General features: G+C 42.0%; 1 protein-coding gene across 1 annotated transcript; it reads left to right on the top strand.

Moving 5' to 3' along the window:
* The first annotated feature begins 5,768 nt into the window (after positions 1 to 5,768).
* Positions 5,769 to 7,481, top strand: LOC142550530 (uncharacterized). Its single transcript, XM_075659605.1, has 4 exons — positions 5,769 to 6,135; positions 6,604 to 7,011; positions 7,123 to 7,212; positions 7,300 to 7,481. The coding sequence occupies exons 1-4, from the start codon at positions 5,769 to 5,771 to the stop codon at positions 7,479 to 7,481; spliced, it is 1,047 nt and encodes a 348-aa protein (XP_075515720.1).
* The last annotated feature ends 11,891 nt before the right edge of the window (positions 7,482 to 19,372 follow it).

Below are 19,372 nucleotides of genomic sequence, written 5' to 3'. Positions count from 1 at the left end.
ATCTAGCACACATGCAAATAGCAAATACAATATCTGGACGACTAGCAGTTAGGTACAATAATGAACCTATTAAACCACTGTAAAGCGTCATCTCAACTGATATTCCCCCTTGATCTGTGTCCAGTTTTACTGATTTACTCATGGGAGTATTTGCAACTGAACACGATTCCATGTCAAACTTCTTCAGTAATTCCTTTGTGTATTTAGTTTGACTAATGAAAGTACCCGACTCCAGTTGCTTCACTTGTAATCCAAGAAAGAATGTCAGTTCACCCATCATGCTCATTTCAAATTTCTCCTGCATCAACTTAGCAAATTTCTCGCATAATTTGGGGTTAGTTGAGCCAAAGATGATGCCATCAACATAAATTTGAACGAGTAGAATATGATCATTCTTGGAGAATTTGAGCAAAGTCTTGTCAACTGTTCCAACAGAAAAATCGTGATCAGTTAGAAATTTTGAAAGAGTGTCATACCAAGCTCGTGGAGCTTGCTTAAGACCATATAAGGCTTTGTTCAAATGGTAGACATGATTAGGAAGGTGAAGATTGATAAAACCTGGAGGTTGTTCAACGTAGACTTCTTCCTGCAACTGGCCATTTAGAAATGCACTCTTTACGTCCATCTAGTAGACTTTGAAGTTTTTGAATGAAGCATAGGCAAGGAAAATTCTGATTGCCTCCAGTCTTGCAACTGGTGTATATGTCTCATCGTAGTCAGTTCCTTCTTCTTGCCTATAACCTTGTGCTACTTGCCTTGCTTTGTTGCGCACAACTGAACCATCTTCGTTCAGTTTGTTCCTGAAAACCCATTTTGTACCTATAACAGTTTTTGAAACTGGTCTTGAAACTAGGTTCCAGACATTTTTATGGATAAACTGATTTAACTCTTCTTGCATTGCATTTATCCAGTTTGGATCAGCAAGAGCTTCATCAACTTTCTTTGGTTCCAGTTGTGATACAAAAGCTGAGTGAATAAATAGATTGAGCATCTGATTTCTTGTTCTCACTGGATCAGATGGATTACCTATCACCAATTCTGAAGGATGTGATTTCTTCCATCTGAGTTCAGCGTTCATTGCTTCTGATTCAGCAACTGTTCTGTGGGCAACTGAATGTTTTCAGTTTCAGTTGGAGCGATTTCAGTTGGTAACTGAATATCATTTGTTTGCTCTATCAACTGATAGTTAGGAACAGCTTCTGGTTCAACTGGTTGATCTAATACTTCTGGTTCAGGTGTTTGGAGGTTGTTTTGATTGATATGATTGTCTTCTTCATCATCATCCTCCAAACTGATATTTGTAAATCTATCCACTAGCTCAACTGGATCAGTTGGCCTATCAGTTAGTACAGTTTCTTCAAAAACAACATGGATAGATTCTTCAACATTCAGAGAATTTTTATTAAAAACTCTATAGGCTTTGCTCACCGAAGAATATCCAAGAAATATTCCCTCTGCATATTTTGCATCAAAAGTTTTTAAATAATTTTTGCCATTGTCAAGAATGAAGCATCTGCAGCCGAATATTTTGAAATAAGAAACCACACTTTTTCTTCCATGCCAGATCTCATAAGGTGTTTTCATATGATTCTTATTAATCATTGATCTGTTCTGAGTATAACATGCAGTGTTTACTGCCTCTGCCCAAAATCTTTGAGAAATACCCGAATCAGCAAGCATTGTTCTAGCAGCTTCTTTAAGGGTCTGATTTCTCCTTTCAGCTACACCATTTTGCTGAGGAGTTCTAGCTGCTGAGAGCTCATGCTTAATTCCAGTATTTTTTAAAAAATTTGAAAGAATTTGATTGATGAATTCAGTTCCTCGATCGGATCTGATTCTATCAATACCAACTGATTTTTCATTTAATAATCTTTTGAAAAGCTTGATCAGTTGTGCAACAGTTTGGTCTTTTGTCTTGAGAAAAATAATCCAAGTAAATCTTGAAAAATCGTCTACAACTGCCAAGGTGTATTTCATTCCCCCTAAGCTCATGACCGGTATTGGACCAAATAGATCCATGTGCAACAGCTCTAAGCATCGTGTGGAGGATTTACGGCCCTTGTTTTTAAAAGAAGATTTTACTTGTTTACCAAACTGACATGCTGGACAAATTTTGTCTTTGATAAAATCTATTTCGGGCAAACCAGTGACAAGATCGTGGCTACTCAGATATGCAATAGATTTGAAATTCAGGTGGTTTAATCTCTTATGCCACAACCAGTTTTGAGAAAATTTTGAAGCAACTAAACATACTGGTGCATAAGGTTGATCATTCCAACTAACTTTGTATGCATTTCCACACCGTTTGCCAGTTAGGATGATCTCATTATTTGAGAATTTGATTGAACAAGAATGTTTGTCAAACTGAACTGAGAATCCATTATCGCATAATTGACTGATGCTAATTAGATTATACTTGAGATTCTCAACTAATAAAACATCATTAATGATAAAGTTACCATGGATAAACTTACACTTACCCACAGTTTTACCTTTAGAATTATCTCCAAAACTGATGTTTGGTCCAGTGTACTTAACCAGTTGAGATAACAAGTTTGACTCTCCTGTCATGTGTCGTGAGCATCCGCTATCCAAATACCATATTGATTCAATGCTTGTACCTGTTACCTGCAATCACACACAAGATAAGATTCTGGTACCCTTTTCTATTTGGGTCCGAAATTGATTAGTCCTTTAGGAATCCAGACTTGGATCAGTCTAACTGACCGTCCAGTTGATGTATTCCAGATGGTCTTTCCCGATCTATGTGTGCTTGGTGTATGGTGTGCAGAAGATACAACATGTGATTTGCCCTTTTTCAACTGATTGTTCAGCCAGTATCTTTTCTGAACTGGCTTCATGTTATAGTAATTGGAGTAGCCATTTGAATAATTTTTGCTAAAGCTTTTTGGTGACTGACTGCGTGAATCAGTTACCTCTTTTGGGCTATAACCAATACCACATCTTTTGCCCTTGTTCATACTTTCAGTTGGCTGTTCAACCAATTTACTTAGTTCCGGTTGTTTTTGTTCCATAACTGATTTGACAAAGTGAATATATTTTCCTTTGCCCATAATCAGTTTTGGTCGAGTATCTTTGGGAGACATTTCATCTTGGTTGCTGAACCCTAAACTAGTTTTATTAGTAACTGATTTCTGTGAGTTCTGTATATCAGTCAATGCAACAGATGATTTGTTCCAAGCCTGAATAAGCTCAGTTTGCTTTGATTTTTCAAGCATTAACTTTTGAATCATTAATTGATCCTTGCTTCTTTCAGTATTGAGTTCAGCAATCTCCTTTTTCAGACTCAACATATCAACTGATTCATCAGTTTTAGTTTTATTGTCTATAGGATCAGTTTGCTTTACTCTAGCCTTTTCAAATGATAAGGCAAGCTTATGATACTCACTAACCATATCATGCAAAGTTGAAATAAGTTCTTCTCTGGTAAAATCAGTTGAGCTAAAGTCAAATACCTGTTGGCTGTTGGACCCCAGTTCTATATCACCAGCCATCAAGCATTTCACTTCCTCTTGATTGTCACTAGAACTGCATGAAGTTTTTGGTTCTGACCCCTCGCTGTCAGTTTCTGCCCATTTTGATTTGCTCTCTTCAGCCAAGAGCACTTCATGCTTCTTCCTAGAGAACTTCTTATCATCCTTAGATCTCTTTTTGTGCTCATATGTTTTCTTTCTTCTTTCAGTTGAGCCTTGACTGTCTTTCTTTGGTTTGGTACAGTCAGCAATAAAGTGACCTGGTTTGCCACAGTTGTAGCAAGCGTTTGATTCTTCCTTGGAATTGCTTCTTTGATATTTATTCTGAAAATTTCCCTGATATTTCCTCATAAATTTTCCGAACTTTTTAATGAACAATGACATGGCATCATTGCTAAGTTGATCAGCAGATTTTTCAACTGAGCCAGTTGAATCTGTTCTAACAGCAGCTAAGGCAGTCGTGGCTGCTGGAGTAGAAGATTCTCTTTCTCGAGTTTGCAGCTCAAACTCGTAAGCTTTCAAATCAGCAAATAGATCATGAAGCTTAACTTTGTTCAAATCCTTGGATTCCCTCATTGCCATGGTCTTCACATCCCACTTCTTGGGAAGACCTCTGATTACCTTCAATGCAACTTCTTTGTTTGTGTACACTTTTCCAAGTGCATTTAATTAATTGATGATGCAGCTTGTTCTTTCATCATATTCATGCATTGTTTCACCAACTCTCATTTTGATATTGTCAAACTTCTGAACAGCAACAGAAAGTTAGTTTTCTTTGGTTTGTTCGTTCCCTTCGCAAAGCTGGATTAGCTTCTCCCAAATCTCTTTGGCTGTCTTGCACATTTTAATTTTGCTGAAGGTTACTTTATCCAGCGTCTTGTATAATATGTCCTTTGACACATTATCCAAATTGGCTTTTCTTTTATCCTCTATCGTCTATTCTTCTCTGGGCTTTTCTATACGATGAGGTGCCCCATCAGTGATGGCAACAGCTGTGTTGGCTTTCAAAATCTTCATGGGTCCGTCAGTTATAACGTACCACATATCATTATCTTGTGCAGCTAAGTGAGCCTGCATTCTTATTTTCCAGTCATCAAAGTCCTCTCTGGAAAACATTGGAATCTTGTTAAAAGAAGACATACTGAACAGTTTGAGTAAGATATTCTGAGACGAAATACAACTGCTCTGATACCACTTGAAAGGATTGGTTGGAAGGATGAAAAGTGTTTAGAAGGGGGGTTGAATAAACACTTCACGAATTTTAAATTCTCTTCGAGGTTTGGATTCGGTTTGGTTACAAACTGACTCTAGGTATCACGTCGGTCAATGACAATCAGTTAAACTGAAGAAAAGCAGTTGCGGAATATGAACTGACTGAAAGATAGAATATCTAACTGAAATATAATAACTGAAGTAAAAGAACACAATTGTTTCTGGATGTTCGGAGACTTGAATAACTCCTACGTCACCCCTTCTATCACGAAGATAGGATATCCACTAAAAGACTTTGATCAAATACAAGACTTGTACTGACCTACTTCAGTTTGGACTTATCAATGCCAAAACTGAAACTCTTAGCTACAAACGCTTTTACAGTCCTTGACTGAACTTAGCACGACTTAAAGAGTTTGCAGATATTACAAAGTGATATTAAGCTCAAATATATAGCCTGAATGCTACTGCTATATCAAGTGAGTGAGAGTTTTCGATATTTGAATGCAATAAAAGAATTTTGCAGCGTAACAGCAAGCTTGGAAATTCGTTGTAGGTTCGTTGGTTTCTCAGCTGCTCTCTTCAACTATTTATAAGCTTCCATTTCAATGGTAACATTAACTGCTGTTTGAATATTATATCCGTTGATATGCCACATCGTTATTCTTCTGACAACAGTACTCTGTGACCATTGAAATGTGGCGTTCCACTAATAGTTGCAGACTGTAGTGGTACTATTTGTCGGTTGTTAATGACGCGTTCAGCTGAATTAATCAGCTGCTGGGCAATAAACTGGTGAGGAGAATAACTGAGTTGCGTTTCAGTTGTGTAGATCAGTTTACTATATTCAGTTGCTGAGTTCAGTTTACTAGATTCAGTTGGTTAGCATAATCAGTTGGCAATTTGTCAAACGCCATAATTTTGTTTCCAACAAATTTGCTGATAAAAGATGTGCGCTTTGATTTTTCTGATGAGTGTGTGCAGGCATTTCAAATTTTGAAAGAGAAATTAATCACCGCACCTGTGATGATAGCACATGACTGGGGGTCGCCATTTGAGGTGATGTGTGATGCAAGCGACACAGCTCTGGGGGCAGTGTTAGGGCAAGAGAGGGAAAAATGCATCTATGTCATCTACTATGCTAGTATGACACTATCAGCTGCCCAACTAAACTATGCCACTACAGAGAAGGAGCTTTTTGCTGTGGTTTTTGCTCAGGACAAATTTAGATCTTATTTAATAGGAAGCAAAGTTATAGTGCACACCGATCATTCGGCCTTGAAATATCTGATGGCAAAAAAGGATGCAAAGCCAAGGCTAATCCGCTGGATTCTTCTGTTGCAGGAATTTGACTTGACGATAATCGATAGAAAGGGAACAGAGAACCAAGTTGCTGACCATCTCTCGCGTCTGGAGAATCCAAGTTCAGGTAAGGATATTATTCGCGATGATTTCCCAGATGAACAACATTTTGAGATCAACAGTTTACCCTGGTATGCCGATTTTGTTAATTATCTATCCAGTAAGTTCATTCCTCCCCATTTTACTTATCAGCAAAAGAAATTTTTTTTCTCAGATTTGAAATATTATTTAGCGGAGGATCCTTATTTGTTTAGAATATGTGCAGATGGCATAATCCGTAGATGCATTCCCCAGGAAGAGGTAAGTGAAATTTTGTTTCATTGTCATGCTGGTCCGGTTGGAGGCCATTTTGGGGCAACTAGAACTGCGTCAAAAGTCCTCCAGTCTTGTTTTTATTGACCTACTCTGTTTAAGGACACACATGAATATGTTACAAAATGTTCAGATTGTCAGCGCATAGGTAATATCTCTAGGAGACATGAATTGCCTCTCAATAATATTTTAGTGTGTGAGCTATTTGATGTATGGGGTATAGATTTCATGGGTCCGTTTCCAGTTTCTTTTGGGAACAAGTATATTTTGGTGGCTGTTGATTACGTGTCTAAGTGGGTGGAGGCACTTGCATGCAAAACTAATGATTCTAGGGTTGTCGTTCAATTTCTCATGAAAAATATATTTTCACGTTTTGGCACACCTAGAGCCATTATTAGCGATGGGGGTACTCAATTTTGTAATCGTCAGTTTGACAGTCTGTTGGCTAAGTATGGGGTCCGACATAAGGTGGCAACACCTTATCATCCTCAAACTAGTGGCCAAGTCGAGGTATCGAACAGAGAACTTAAACGCATTCTTGAAAAGACTGTCGGTGCTTCAAGGAAAGAATGGTCTAGAAAACTCGACGATGCACTTTGGGCTTACCGCACTGCTTTTAAAACTCCCATTGGCATGTCTCCTTTTAAATTGTTATATGGGAAATAATGTCACCTACCTGTTGAACTTGAACATAAGGCTTTTTGGGCTACTAAATTTTTAAATTTTGATGCTAAAGCAACAGGTGACGATAGAGTGCTGCAACTGAATGAACTGGATGAGTTTAGGTTGGATGCTTATGAGAATGACAAGCTTTACAAGGAGAAAACTAAACGTTGGCATGATCAGAACATCGTCCATCGAGAATTTTTAGTGGGACAACTGGTACTATTATACATTTCTCGATTGAAATTAATGCCAGGTAAGTTGCGTTCACGATGGTCAGGACCATACACCATCACACAAGTTTTCCCTTATGGGACAATGGAGATCACTAGTGAAGCAAGTGGAGCATTCGAGGTGAATGGGCATAGGCTGAAGGTTTATCATGGTGGTGCCATACCCGATGACCCGACCACCGTGGATCTGCAGGATCCAAAATGAATAAGGGGAGTACAATCACGCTATCGACTATAAATTTAGCGCTTGCTGGGAGGCAACCCAGTGTTTAGTTTTATCTTTTTCCTTCATCTTTCATTTTAGTTTTCTTTCGTTTTGCTTTATTCATATTTCGTGAGCTGATCTCAGAAAATGGTGGTGTAGGTAATTTATTCACTGGCGGTGGATGTCTCAAGTGTCGGGATTCTATTAGGACGAGCAGATTCAGAACGTCAAATAGACCAGGGAAGTTTCTGTACAATTCTTGCATCTTGTGTGCTTGGTTGAGTTTCAATTTTGATGTGTAGATTTATAGAATTGTACATTCATTGATTCGCATATTAATTAGTGTAAAAAAAAAATTCACTTTGATGTCCCGAGCTGACACGGATCCATATCCGAACCCCAACACGGGGTCCGTATCTAATTCCCCCCAAAATTTAAAAAATTCCGAACCTAGCCGGACCCTATTACGGTTCGACGCTTTCAGAATCTTTCCCTTTCGCGAAACAACACAGGCCCCTACACGGGGTCCGTGCCTTCTATTTTTCGAACTGATGCATGATAGCTTTGCTCAATTTTCTAGTTTGTTTATTTTACATTTCATTCAGATGATGTTGTTGTTCTTAGGGGACCTCTTATTATTTATGATTATTTATGATTATTCTCGTTTGGATTTTGTTTAAGTGCTTGAGTGTTTTTCCTATTCCTTTTTACGTTTCCTTGTGTATTCGATGTCTTACTTTTCAGGTATTGATGCATTCTACCCCATTGTCACCACCTACTCGATATTTTTCCAGGGAAGTGTGTTTGCTTTAACTGCCTTGCTAATTCATGTTACATCGCTTTACACTGAGGGCAGTGTCGATTTCAAAGTGTGGGGGTGGGCCAGTTTTGTTACACATCGTTGCACAACACTTTTCACGTAGGATGAGACTATATCTAGATAAAGAACCCTTGTTTTACTTGATACCCGGATTAATTTGTTAGATTTTTTGATCGCTCGTGAAATCGTTTCATGCCTAGTATTGAATGAGAGGAGTCGTAGTTTCAAGGAGAGAGTCAGACATGAACCAGTTTTGTATTGACATTTCATTCCATGCACGTTGTCAGACTCCCGCTCGTTAATGGTAAATTGGTGCAAGGTGAATTAAAAAAAAAAAGGAGATAGAACACCCTAGAACTCGTCTGACTAGCCCTCGAAGCGAAAATACGAACGATAGTAACCTAGGGATGATTTAGGCGATCTTTGGACCGTTTGAGCCTTTCAAGCCTACCCGATGTATCATTTATTGTCTCTAGTAACCCTTCTTGAGCCTATAAAAATCGAATGGTGTGTGTCAGTGACACACAATTAGACCACATTCGTAATTTATTCAATGTCCCACATCAACTACCAAAATTTTAGCCTATACACTTTTATCCCACCCGAACTTTGAGAGAAATAAACCCTTCGAGCACTTTGAAATGTTCCAACACTCACATGTGTAGAAAAGACATATTTGAAGGAGTTGTTGAATTACCTTTGAATGAAAAGAATTGGATTTATGATTGAAAAAAAAAAGAAATGATGTAAAGTGTATGGTATTGAAGACACCCGAAAAATCTGTGAGTGAAAGTTGAAGGTCAATGAGAAAGGAAGGAGATAATAGAGCTCTAAAGATGATAAAAATATAGTGATTGGTGACGAGTTAAGAGTTGAATGAATGCGCTGTAGGAATATGTTTATTCTCTCTCGCTTTTGATTCCCATGCCTTCTATTGTAGCCGTGAGCCTTGGCTTTACGTTATAAGCTTAAAAAAACCTATTAACCAAGTCATTATCAGTTCAATATTTAGTAGAGAGGGGTATGAAAGTCAAGCATATGGGGAATTTAAAAAAAAATAAAAAAATGATGAATATAAGTGATCCTGAAACCAAGTAGCTGTTGATGAGTGTGAATTCTGACATGCACACTACACACATCTCATTCTGTTGATCTTGACTGGGTAATGTTTGAATCTTTATTTGCGATGAAAACGAATCTTATGATATTCGAAGCATGATCTTTTGACCGGGAGTGATAGAATTTGACAAATTGAGAAGTTTTGATTGTACTACTTGAGTTCTAAATCTAAGATATGTCTCATCTTTATTTCTTGTCTGATTTGTTCGAGGACGAACAAAGGTTAAGTGTGGGGGAGTTGATAAGCACGAATTTTATAGCGTTTTAAAGACTTTATTTTGTCGTATTCGTGCTTATCTTGCGTTTTTATTCCGATTTTTGCGCTTAATTCGTGTCATTATTGCTATTTGCAGGTTTGACCAAAATATATAAAAGCCAAAGAAAAGAAAGAAAAGTCAAGCTTCGCAATGCCATGTAAGAAATATCGGGAAAAATAGGAAAATTGCGCAAGGAGAACACCCGGACCTATGCACGGACCCCGTGAGAGGGTCCGTGTCATAAAATCCCAAGGAAGGAAATTCACGAGCCACCGAGAGAAGAAATTTTCGTACGAAGACGGAACCCAAGACGGACCCCTACACGGGGTCCGTGTCCAGCATCTCCCGGAAAGAATTTTTATTCGAATATACACGGACCCTATACCTGAGGCTTACATGGGGTTCGTGTACGTGATATCAGATCCAAAATTTTACGCAGATTCGATGGAGATTTGAAGGAATAAAAAGAAAAAAATAAAAGATAACGAGGACTTTTTTGGATCAAGAATTTTTGCAGCCGACTTGGGAGACGAGAAAAAGGGAGAACTTGGAAAACTTTTGAAGGCGACGGCGGCTTGGGAGAGATGAGAGGAAACCGCGCACTTCACACGCAAGATCCGCGCACCATCGCTTAGATTTTCTCTTCTCTAGTTTTCTTATTTTCATTCATGAATTCGAATATTAGATTTGATTCTAGTTTTGAATTTATGGAGTAGTTTTCTTGTGATCGGGACCACGATAGGGACAAACTTTTGATGATGTTCATTCACTGGATTATTCGATTTACGAATTAATTTATGTTATTGATTAATGTTTGTGTAATTTTCGTGCTCTTAATTTGCCCAATTATTTGCATGTTTGTTGTTTGATCTTGACTCGAAAGAGAATAAATTAAATTTAGCTTCAAAAATATTAATCAACAAACGGTTAAATCGACTAGAAATAGTATTCGATTTCAATGTGCGATTTTAGGCGACAGCTGTAATTCATTCGTTGAATAATGCGTTTTTGTTTGATTAAATTCGATTAGAAATAATTGGACTGTTAAACGAAAATAGGATTATAAATTCTAGAAATAGATTTATAGTTAATTCAGGGAATTTCATCGTGGCATCGAATAATCTATGGTTAATTAATTCTAATGCGTGATAATAATCAAAGTTTGGACCGTTGTGTATTCCCGGTCATTTTATTTAAATCTGAAAATATGCCAAGTTTAAACCTGTTCTGAAAATTCGATCTTAGTTATTAATTTAACATATTCTAATTTAATTTTACTAGTTTAAATTATCACCAATCACTTTGTCTTTTTGTCTAGATTAAATCGAATAATTTAGATCTTAGTATTTAAATAATAGTCTCTGTGAGATCGATACTTGGACTTTTCGTCCATTTACTATAACTTGACCTAGTCCGCTTGCTAGAATTTTTCCCAACCGAAATCGTCGGTGATGCCCTGGGATGTCCCGGGTCATGGATAGGCCCTGCGACTTCCTGGGCCGTGGAGCATATCCATGATTGGTGCCCGGGCCAGGATGGGATGCTCTCAGGCCGGTAGCATGACAAAATGGATTAATACCCTGAGACATTTGACCACCCGGGACATGATTTCCCCGAGACGTGGAATACCCGAGCTCTTCTGTAATTACTCGAGAGGCATTCTGCTCGGCCACCTCGAAACGAGTGAAGCATTTAATGGCGCCAACTATGTAGAGCATGCACAACCGACCTATTTCTGACAATGACATTAATTGTTGATGAAGTCAAGTGGGCTGGACGTGACTAGTGTAAGATTTGACATGTTAGACTAATAGGGTATAATCAGCCGCCCTACTATCATTAATGCTCAAACATGAAAAACGAGGTCATCATTGCATCCTCTACTATAAATACCAGGTTCTTTATTTGCATTTACTCTAGATTGAGATATTAACTCACATCAAATACTCTCATTTATTGCTCATTTTACTCCCACTATCCACACCAATCACACAGCCATCCCTTGGCTACATTGTTTTTATTGCTTGATTACTCTTCTGACTTAAGCATCGGAGTGGTCACGCCGGACACCCTTCCGGCGCCCATTCACTTGATTACTTTCTTGTTTGCAGATCTCTCGGATTTTTCAGGGAGGAAGTTCAATCCAGACGTTCAACTCATATTTCCTTCAATATTTTGATAGTATACCCGGCAGAGTTCCCAACCCGACTCGTTCATTTTGCCCGGGTTGCATCATTGGCGCCGTCTGTGGGAAATCTGAGTTCTAAGGCGTTGATATGGCCCCTACTAGAAGAGCAAACCAAGACACTTCTCGAGTTCAGGAGGAGAACAATACCCGTATTTCTGGTGCAGGTGGCCCTCCCCCTAATGGTCCTCAACCCACCATTCATTTAACTCCCGAGGAGTTAAAAAAGATTATAACTGATGCTGTTAAGATGGCTACAGCAAAGAAGGCCACCACTTGTCATTCCAGTCATCCCGAGCGGCAACGTGAGCAGCCGCAAGAGGAAGAGAGAAGGGAGGAGGAGAGGGAATCAAGCGCGGGTTCTAAGTCCCCCATTGTTGCGGAAGAATTAGGGGAATTGAGGAAGAAAGTAAAGATATTGGAGGGACAGATTGGTTCTAAGGACAATGTTCATGTTGTCAAAGGTTGCCCGTTCTCAGATATCATTGTCCGAGAACCATTACCCGGGCATTTCAAGTCAGCCAAAATCAAGGACTATGATGGGAGTTCCGATCCCGACGAGCACCTCACTCGTTTCGAAAACATAGCTTTGTTGCATTGTTATGGAGACCAAATTAAATGTAAAGTGTTCCTCACCACCTTAGTGGACTCCGCACAAAGATGGTTTGTCGGGTTGACGCCACAAAGAATCAATTGCTTTGAAGATTTCCAAAAGGTATTCTTGCATCAATTTAGCAGCAGCAAGAAGCACAAGAAGACTGCTTTCAGTTTATTTGAGGTAAAGCAGAGGCAAGATGAAACCCTAAGGGCGTATCTCAAAAGATTCAACCGAGTGGCCCTGGATGTGCCGACCTGTGCACCCGAGACGAAGACTACAACGTTCATGCAAGGGCTGTGCGAAGGGGATTTTTTCCGATCCTTAACTAAGAAATTGTCCGGGAACTTCGAAGATCTCTTATCCCGAGCAGAGAAATACATTAATATGGAAGAAGCGCAAAATCAGAAAAGAGAGGCCTTGAAGAGATCAAGAGGAGACCGGGCTGTCAAACCTGAAGAATGAGCTTCTAAGAAAAATGGCCCGGGACATTTCTCTCATGTACCTTTAAGAATTGCCCGGGACCGAGAGATCCAGGAATGTAGTTCAGATATAGCCCCGCTTCCCAGTCCGACGGGAAGAGTGTCAAGGCCAGAGTAGAAAGGGTACTGCACCCTCCATAAAGATTGTTCCCATAACACCAATGAATGCCGGATCCTGGGGAAAAAATCCGTTAGACACCCTATGCCAGCATCCCATCCTCCTCGAGATAAGTCTAGACAGCCACCTTGGTTGTCTAGACGTTCCGGACCGAATGTTCCTCCAAATTCAACAAATATCCCGAGCGGAAGTAGAGGGGGAGAAGCAAGTTCTCGGGAAGAAAGGGGCAGACCAGTAGAGAGGAGGGACCCTTCCCCAAGCCGAGGAGTAATCAAAATGATTTCAGGGGGGTCCACTGATGGCGATTCCAACCGGGCCCGAAAATCCAAAAGCAGGAGGGAATGCTTAGAGGTCGATGGGATGGGGAGAGACGAGCCAATCATAAGCTTTGGACCAGAGGATCTCAGAGGAGTTAGTCTACCCCACAATGACGCTCTTCTCATTCAGGCCCGAGTGGCTAACTACGATGTGTTGAGGGTATTTGTTGACAATGGCAGCTCTGTCAATGTCATATTTAAGGAAGCCTTGGTCCAAATGGATCTACATGAGTATCAGTTAGAGGCGGTTGAGACTGCCTTGTTTGGTTTTGCTGGACATGTTGTGTATCCTGAGGGGGAAATCACTCTACCCTTGACCCTGGGTACTAGAGACCTGAGGAAGACTGTGATGAATACTTTTATAGTGGTGTATGTCCCGTCCTCGTACAATATCATATTGGGAAGGCCGGCCATGAATGCGATGAGAGCCGTGGCCTCCACTTATCACCAGAAAATCAAATTCCCAGTGCGAGGACATGTTGGGGAAGTTAAAGGAGATCAGCCCTCTTCTCGGAGGTGTTATGGGGAGACAGTCCGGGTAGATCAAAAGAAGACAAGGAGGGAAGAGAAGGAGAAAGAGTGTCAAGAGGGGGCCAAGGAGAGAGAGGTGCACTTTGTCGCTGAGGAAGAACAAGAAGTGGTGGAAATTGAGCCAGGAAAGCACGTCCGGGTGGCCCGAGACATCAACACGTCCACCCGGGTAAATCTCTTGCAATGTTTAAAAACTAAAATTAGTGTTTTTGCCTGGTCTCAACAGGAGTTGGCCGGGATCTCGCCCCAAGTGGCCGAACATAAATTGAATATCCTTCCGGGATCCCGGCCCGTGAAGCAAAATAAGAGGCATTTTGGCCCTGAAAAAGATAAAGTAATTGAAGAGCAAGTGGGAGAGTTGCTAAGAGCCGGGCACATCAGACCAGTTGGTAGATTCCACTTCTGGATGCGAGTTATTAAGCTTTCTGGATGCATACCAGGGGTATCATCAAATCCCCTTAGCTCTGGAAGATCAGGATAAAGCCAGTTTTATTACCTCCGGGGGCACCTTTTGCTATGTCGTTATGCCTTTTGGATTGAAGAATGCGGGGGCTACATACCAACTCTTGATGAATCTTGTCTTCCAAAAGCAAATAGGTCGGAATATTGAGGTGTATGTGGACGACATTCTAATCAAAACCCGGGAAGTCTCCCACTTCATTGATGATTTAGCTGAAACTTTCACCACTTTAAAACAATATGGAATAAAGCTCAACCCGGGCAAATGTGTGTTCGAGGTCAGGAGTGGTAAATTTTTGGGTTTCTTGGTAACTGACAGGGGAATCGAAGTTAACCCGGAGAAAATCAGAGCAATAATGGACATGCCTTATCCTCAGTCTGTCCGAGATGTGCAGAAATTAACCAGGAGGATTGCGGCCTTATCGCGCTTCATTTCCCGATCTGCCCATCGGAGTTATCCATTCTTCCAAGTCCTAAGGAAAGCGCATAAATTTGGCTGGGACGACAAATTTGAACAAGCTTTCCAGGACTTGAAGAAGCACCTGGCTGATTTTCCTATTTTGGCCAAGCCCGAGCCTGGGGAAAAATTATGGGTCTATCTCTCCGCCACTGAATTCGCTGTTAGCTCTGTACTTGTCAGGGAAGAAGGAGCCGATCAGAAACCGATATATTATGTCAGTCACGTCCTTCGAGGAGCAGAATTAAAGTATAGTGAGTTGGAAAAAATAGCATTGGCCTTGGTAATGACTGCTCGGAAGTTGAGGCCATATTTTCTCTCACATCCCATTGTGGTCCTCACCAATTCTCCCCTTGGAAGGATCATGACTCACGCCGAAGTCTCCGGGAGAATGGTTAAATCGACTGTGGAGCTCGGGGAGTATGTCATTGAATATAAACCCCGAGCTGCTATAAAAGCCCAGGCATTAACGGACCTCTTAACAAAAATGATCCAACCAGTCGAAGAAGAAGTATGGAGGGTGTTTGTTGATGGCGCGTCAAACTTATCAGGATGTGGAGTGGGGGTGGTCCTAATCGCCCCATCAGAAGAGAAAATCAAGTTGGCTTTGAGGATTGATTCAAGGGTCACAAATAACGAAGCAGAGTACGAAGTTGTTTTGGCAGGGTTACAGGCTGCCCGGGAAGTTGGTGCTTCCCGAGTCATAATTTATTCTGACTCTCAGTTGGTTACACAGCAGATCAAAGGGACGTATGTGGCCAAGAACGAAAAGATGCTCAAATATTTAGGGCTCATCACTGCCCGGGCATCGTCTCTGACAGACTGGAGTATGGAGCAAATTCCCCGGGAGGAAAATGCAGAGGACGATACCTTAGCCAAATTGGCTGCTTCCATGACAGATATAAATACCCGGGAGGTTCTTTGCTTTACCCGGCTGGTGTTATCTATCGATGAAGAAGTACCCCCGGTCCAGAAAAGCTCATGGATGACTCCTATCGTTGAATATATAGTACATGAAAAGCTCCCAGAAGATCGAACCCAGGCTGCAAAAATCAAAAAACAAGCGCCCAGGTTCGTCTTCTTGAATAATGTTTTATACAGACAATCCTATCAGGGCCCGTTACTCAAATGCTTATCAGAAGACGAGATAGAGTATGTCCTCTGGGAAATACATGAAGGATGCTGTGGTGAACACCTCGGTGGAACAGCCTTGTCTCGGAAAACTATATTGGCCAGGTTCTGGTGGCCTCAGATGAATCAAGATGCTGCATTACTTGTTCAAAAATGTCAAGGTTGTCAACACCATTCTAATTTTCACCACCGCCCAGCTGCAAGTATGCAACCGATCTCCGCATCATGCCCTTTTGACCAATGGGTTTTGGATATTATGGGCCCTTTCCCCATAGCCCGAGCACAGAAAAAATTCCTTCTTGTGGCTGTGGATTATTTCTCCAAATGGGTAGAGGCCGAGCCATTAGCCTAGATTACCGAGGATGAAGTCATGAAATTTATTTGGAAGAACATTGTTTGCAGATATGGCATCCCGAGGAAATTAATTTCAGATAATGGAAGGCAATTCTAGGGAAAGAAGATCACTTTCTGGTGTCAAGAAATGATGATTATTCAATCCTTCACCTCAGAAGCTTACCCTCAGACTAATGGCTAGACTGAAGTGACTAACAGAATCATTGTGGAAGCATTGAAAGCCCGACTCCACGGGAAAGGAAAATATTGGGTGGAAGAATTACCAAGTGTCTTATGGGCATACCGAACCACACCTCGATCATCTACTCGGGAAACACCCTACAGCCTTGTTTACGGTTCAGAAGCAGTCCTGCCAGTGGAGATTGGACAATCTTCTACTCGGATAGAATCTTATCCGAGTAACAATGATCAATCTCGGGCCATTGAACTTGATTTAGTGGAAGAAAGAATAGATCGAGCAGCCATTCGAATGGAAGCTTATCGCAGCCGGGTGATGAAGTCCTACAACAAGCATGTCTGGCCACGAAATTTTCAGGTTGGGGACTTGGTTATGAAGAAGATCAAGCCCGTAGGTGATGTGGGAAAATTAGAAGCCCGTTGGGAAGGACCCTTCAAAGTAATTCGAAGAGTCAGCTCAAGTGTAGCTTACTATCTCGAAGATTCTCAGGGACACACTCTCAAGAGGCCATGAAATGCTTTTCATTTAAAGAAATATTATGTTTAAAAGCACGTGTGTCTATTATTTCTTCATCAAATTACCCCGGTTATATACTAAGCCATGGGACCCGTACCCTGGCCCAGGGACCCGCACCCTGGTTATGTACAAAGTCCAGAGACCCGTACCATGGCCCGGAGGAACCGTACCCCGGTTATATACTAAGTCCAGAAACGCGTACCCTGGCCTAAGGACCCGCACCCTGGTTATCTACAAAGCCCAGGGACCCGTACCTTGGCCCGGAGGACCTGTACCCCGGTTATATACTAAGTCCAGTGACCCGTACCCTGGCCCAGAGACCCGCACCCTGGTTATCTACTAAGCCCAAGGAACTGTACCTTGGCCCAAGGACCCGCACCCTGGTTATCTATTAAGCCCAAGGAACTGTACCTTGGCCCAGGGACCCGCACCCTGGTTATCTACTAAGCCCAAGGAACTGTATCTTGGCCTAGAGACCCGCACCCTGGTTATCTACAAAGCCCAGGGACCAGTACCTTGGCCCGGAGGACCCGACCCCGGTTATATACTAAGTCCAGAGACCCGTACTCTGGCCCAGGGACCTGCATCCAAGTTATCTACTAAGCCCAAGGAACTGTACCTTGGCCCAGGGATCCGTATCCTGGTTGTCTATCAATCCTAGGAAACCAGTCCAGTAACCTACACCCTGATTGTTTATCAAGATTAATTTCGTATTGGGCCCTCAGGTCTTTGCTTTGAGGAAATATATTGGTTAATGATTGATAAAATTCAGAGTTAATACAATTTACAATTCTGGAAATATTGGGAAAATGCGAGAAAAGGAGATTTTATTTAAAGGGAAGATATTTACAAGGTGCCCAGAAACTCGGGAACGAAAAAAATAATAATAATAAAAAAGAGAAGCAGATAGAAATCCTAACCAGCTAAGGATCTTGCCCGGCCGGCTTCTGGATTATTTCTTCATCATCCGGGAGGGATGCGGCTGCCTTCTCTAGGTCTGGAAAGTCTTCCCGATCGGCCGGAACTAAGCCTGCCTCCTCAAATTGCTCAAGGCACTTGTTGAAGCCCTGTTCAAAATATGGAAAGGCCTTCTCAGCCACCATCTTCTTAAACTCAGGAGACTTCAAAAAGTTGGCCATTTTGCTCCTCCTGATCAGTCTTAATGAGGGTTACAGTAGCCTGGAAGTTCTCGGCTCGGATTCGGGAGGACTCAGCTTCTTCCTTTGCCGCCTGTGTCTCTGCTCGGGCGTCGGCAAGTTCCGCCCGGACCAGATCCATTTGCTGCTCCCAAACAGCCATCTCCTGAGCCAACACATGCTCATGAAGTTCATTCAAACGACCCACCTCCTCTTGAAGCTTAGCATGCATCTCCCGGGCCGAGGTAGCCTGAGCATTGGCCCCCTTTGCTACTTGAGCCACTCGCTCGTAGGAATGTATGAGCATCTGCAAGCCCTGAAAACAAAAAAAAAAAAAAAGAAGGGGGGTCAGAGAAGGTAATATAAAAGAGTGCCATTTTATGGACTTACCGAGAAGGTTCGGGACACTCCTTCGCAGAGCAGCATATTGGGATGAACTCCCTGGAGGTGTGCCACCTCGTCAGGGCGCAGAAGGCCCCGGATCATTTTGACAAGATCCGAGCTGATGTCATCCCCAAAGATGTTGGGGAGGATCCAGGGCCTTCCCCCGGAGGGACCGGCAGAAGAACCAGTCATAAGAGGAGATTGAACGATCTCCTCGGCCTCATCTTCTACCACCACCACCGTTTCCGTGATCGGCTCCTGGGTGGCTTTCCTCTTTCGCTGATTTAGAGGAGCCGGGTCCTCTTCGGCAGCCGGGGAGGTGGATTCTTTCTGGGGAGGGGAAGGTTCCTCCTGGGCCTTGGCCTCCGCCTCGACTTGGCGTTCTTCAATTTCCCGAGCCTCAGCTGCCGCCCGGGCTCAGAGTTCTTCCTACTCTTGAATTTCCCGGGCCCTTTTCTCAGCCCGGATCTTTTTGTGCTCGGCTTTTCTTTTGGCAGCAGCCTCCTGAAGACTTGCCCTGATCATATCTTCTTCAACTGCATCGAAAATCGACATATTAGAATTAAAGCATACAAGAGATGAGTAGACCAAGGAAATTAATTTACCAGCCTGCGACCCGGGTTGATCAAATTCATCAATAATCCGATCCACAGGGTCCCGGGGCCGGGACCCGATCCCATAATGAACCAGATTGCCCCCCCCCCCCCCCCCCCGATCAGCACCGAGGACAGGTAAGATTGTTTCCCCAAAGTATCCCAGGCGTGGGTGAAGGGGGGAAGAAGTTTAAAGTCCCGGGGAAGTTTAGGCTGTGTGGGCATAGAAGACAGGAAGCCCAAGGCACAGGTTGGCGGA

Source organism: Primulina tabacum, chromosome 7 (assembly GCF_025594145.1).
Source record: "Primulina tabacum isolate GXHZ01 chromosome 7, ASM2559414v2, whole genome shotgun sequence".
Lineage (NCBI taxonomy): Eukaryota > Viridiplantae > Streptophyta > Magnoliopsida > Lamiales > Gesneriaceae > Primulina > Primulina tabacum.
The sequence above is the reverse complement of the archived record's forward strand: the minus strand, read 5'-3'. Positions and strand labels throughout refer to the sequence as shown.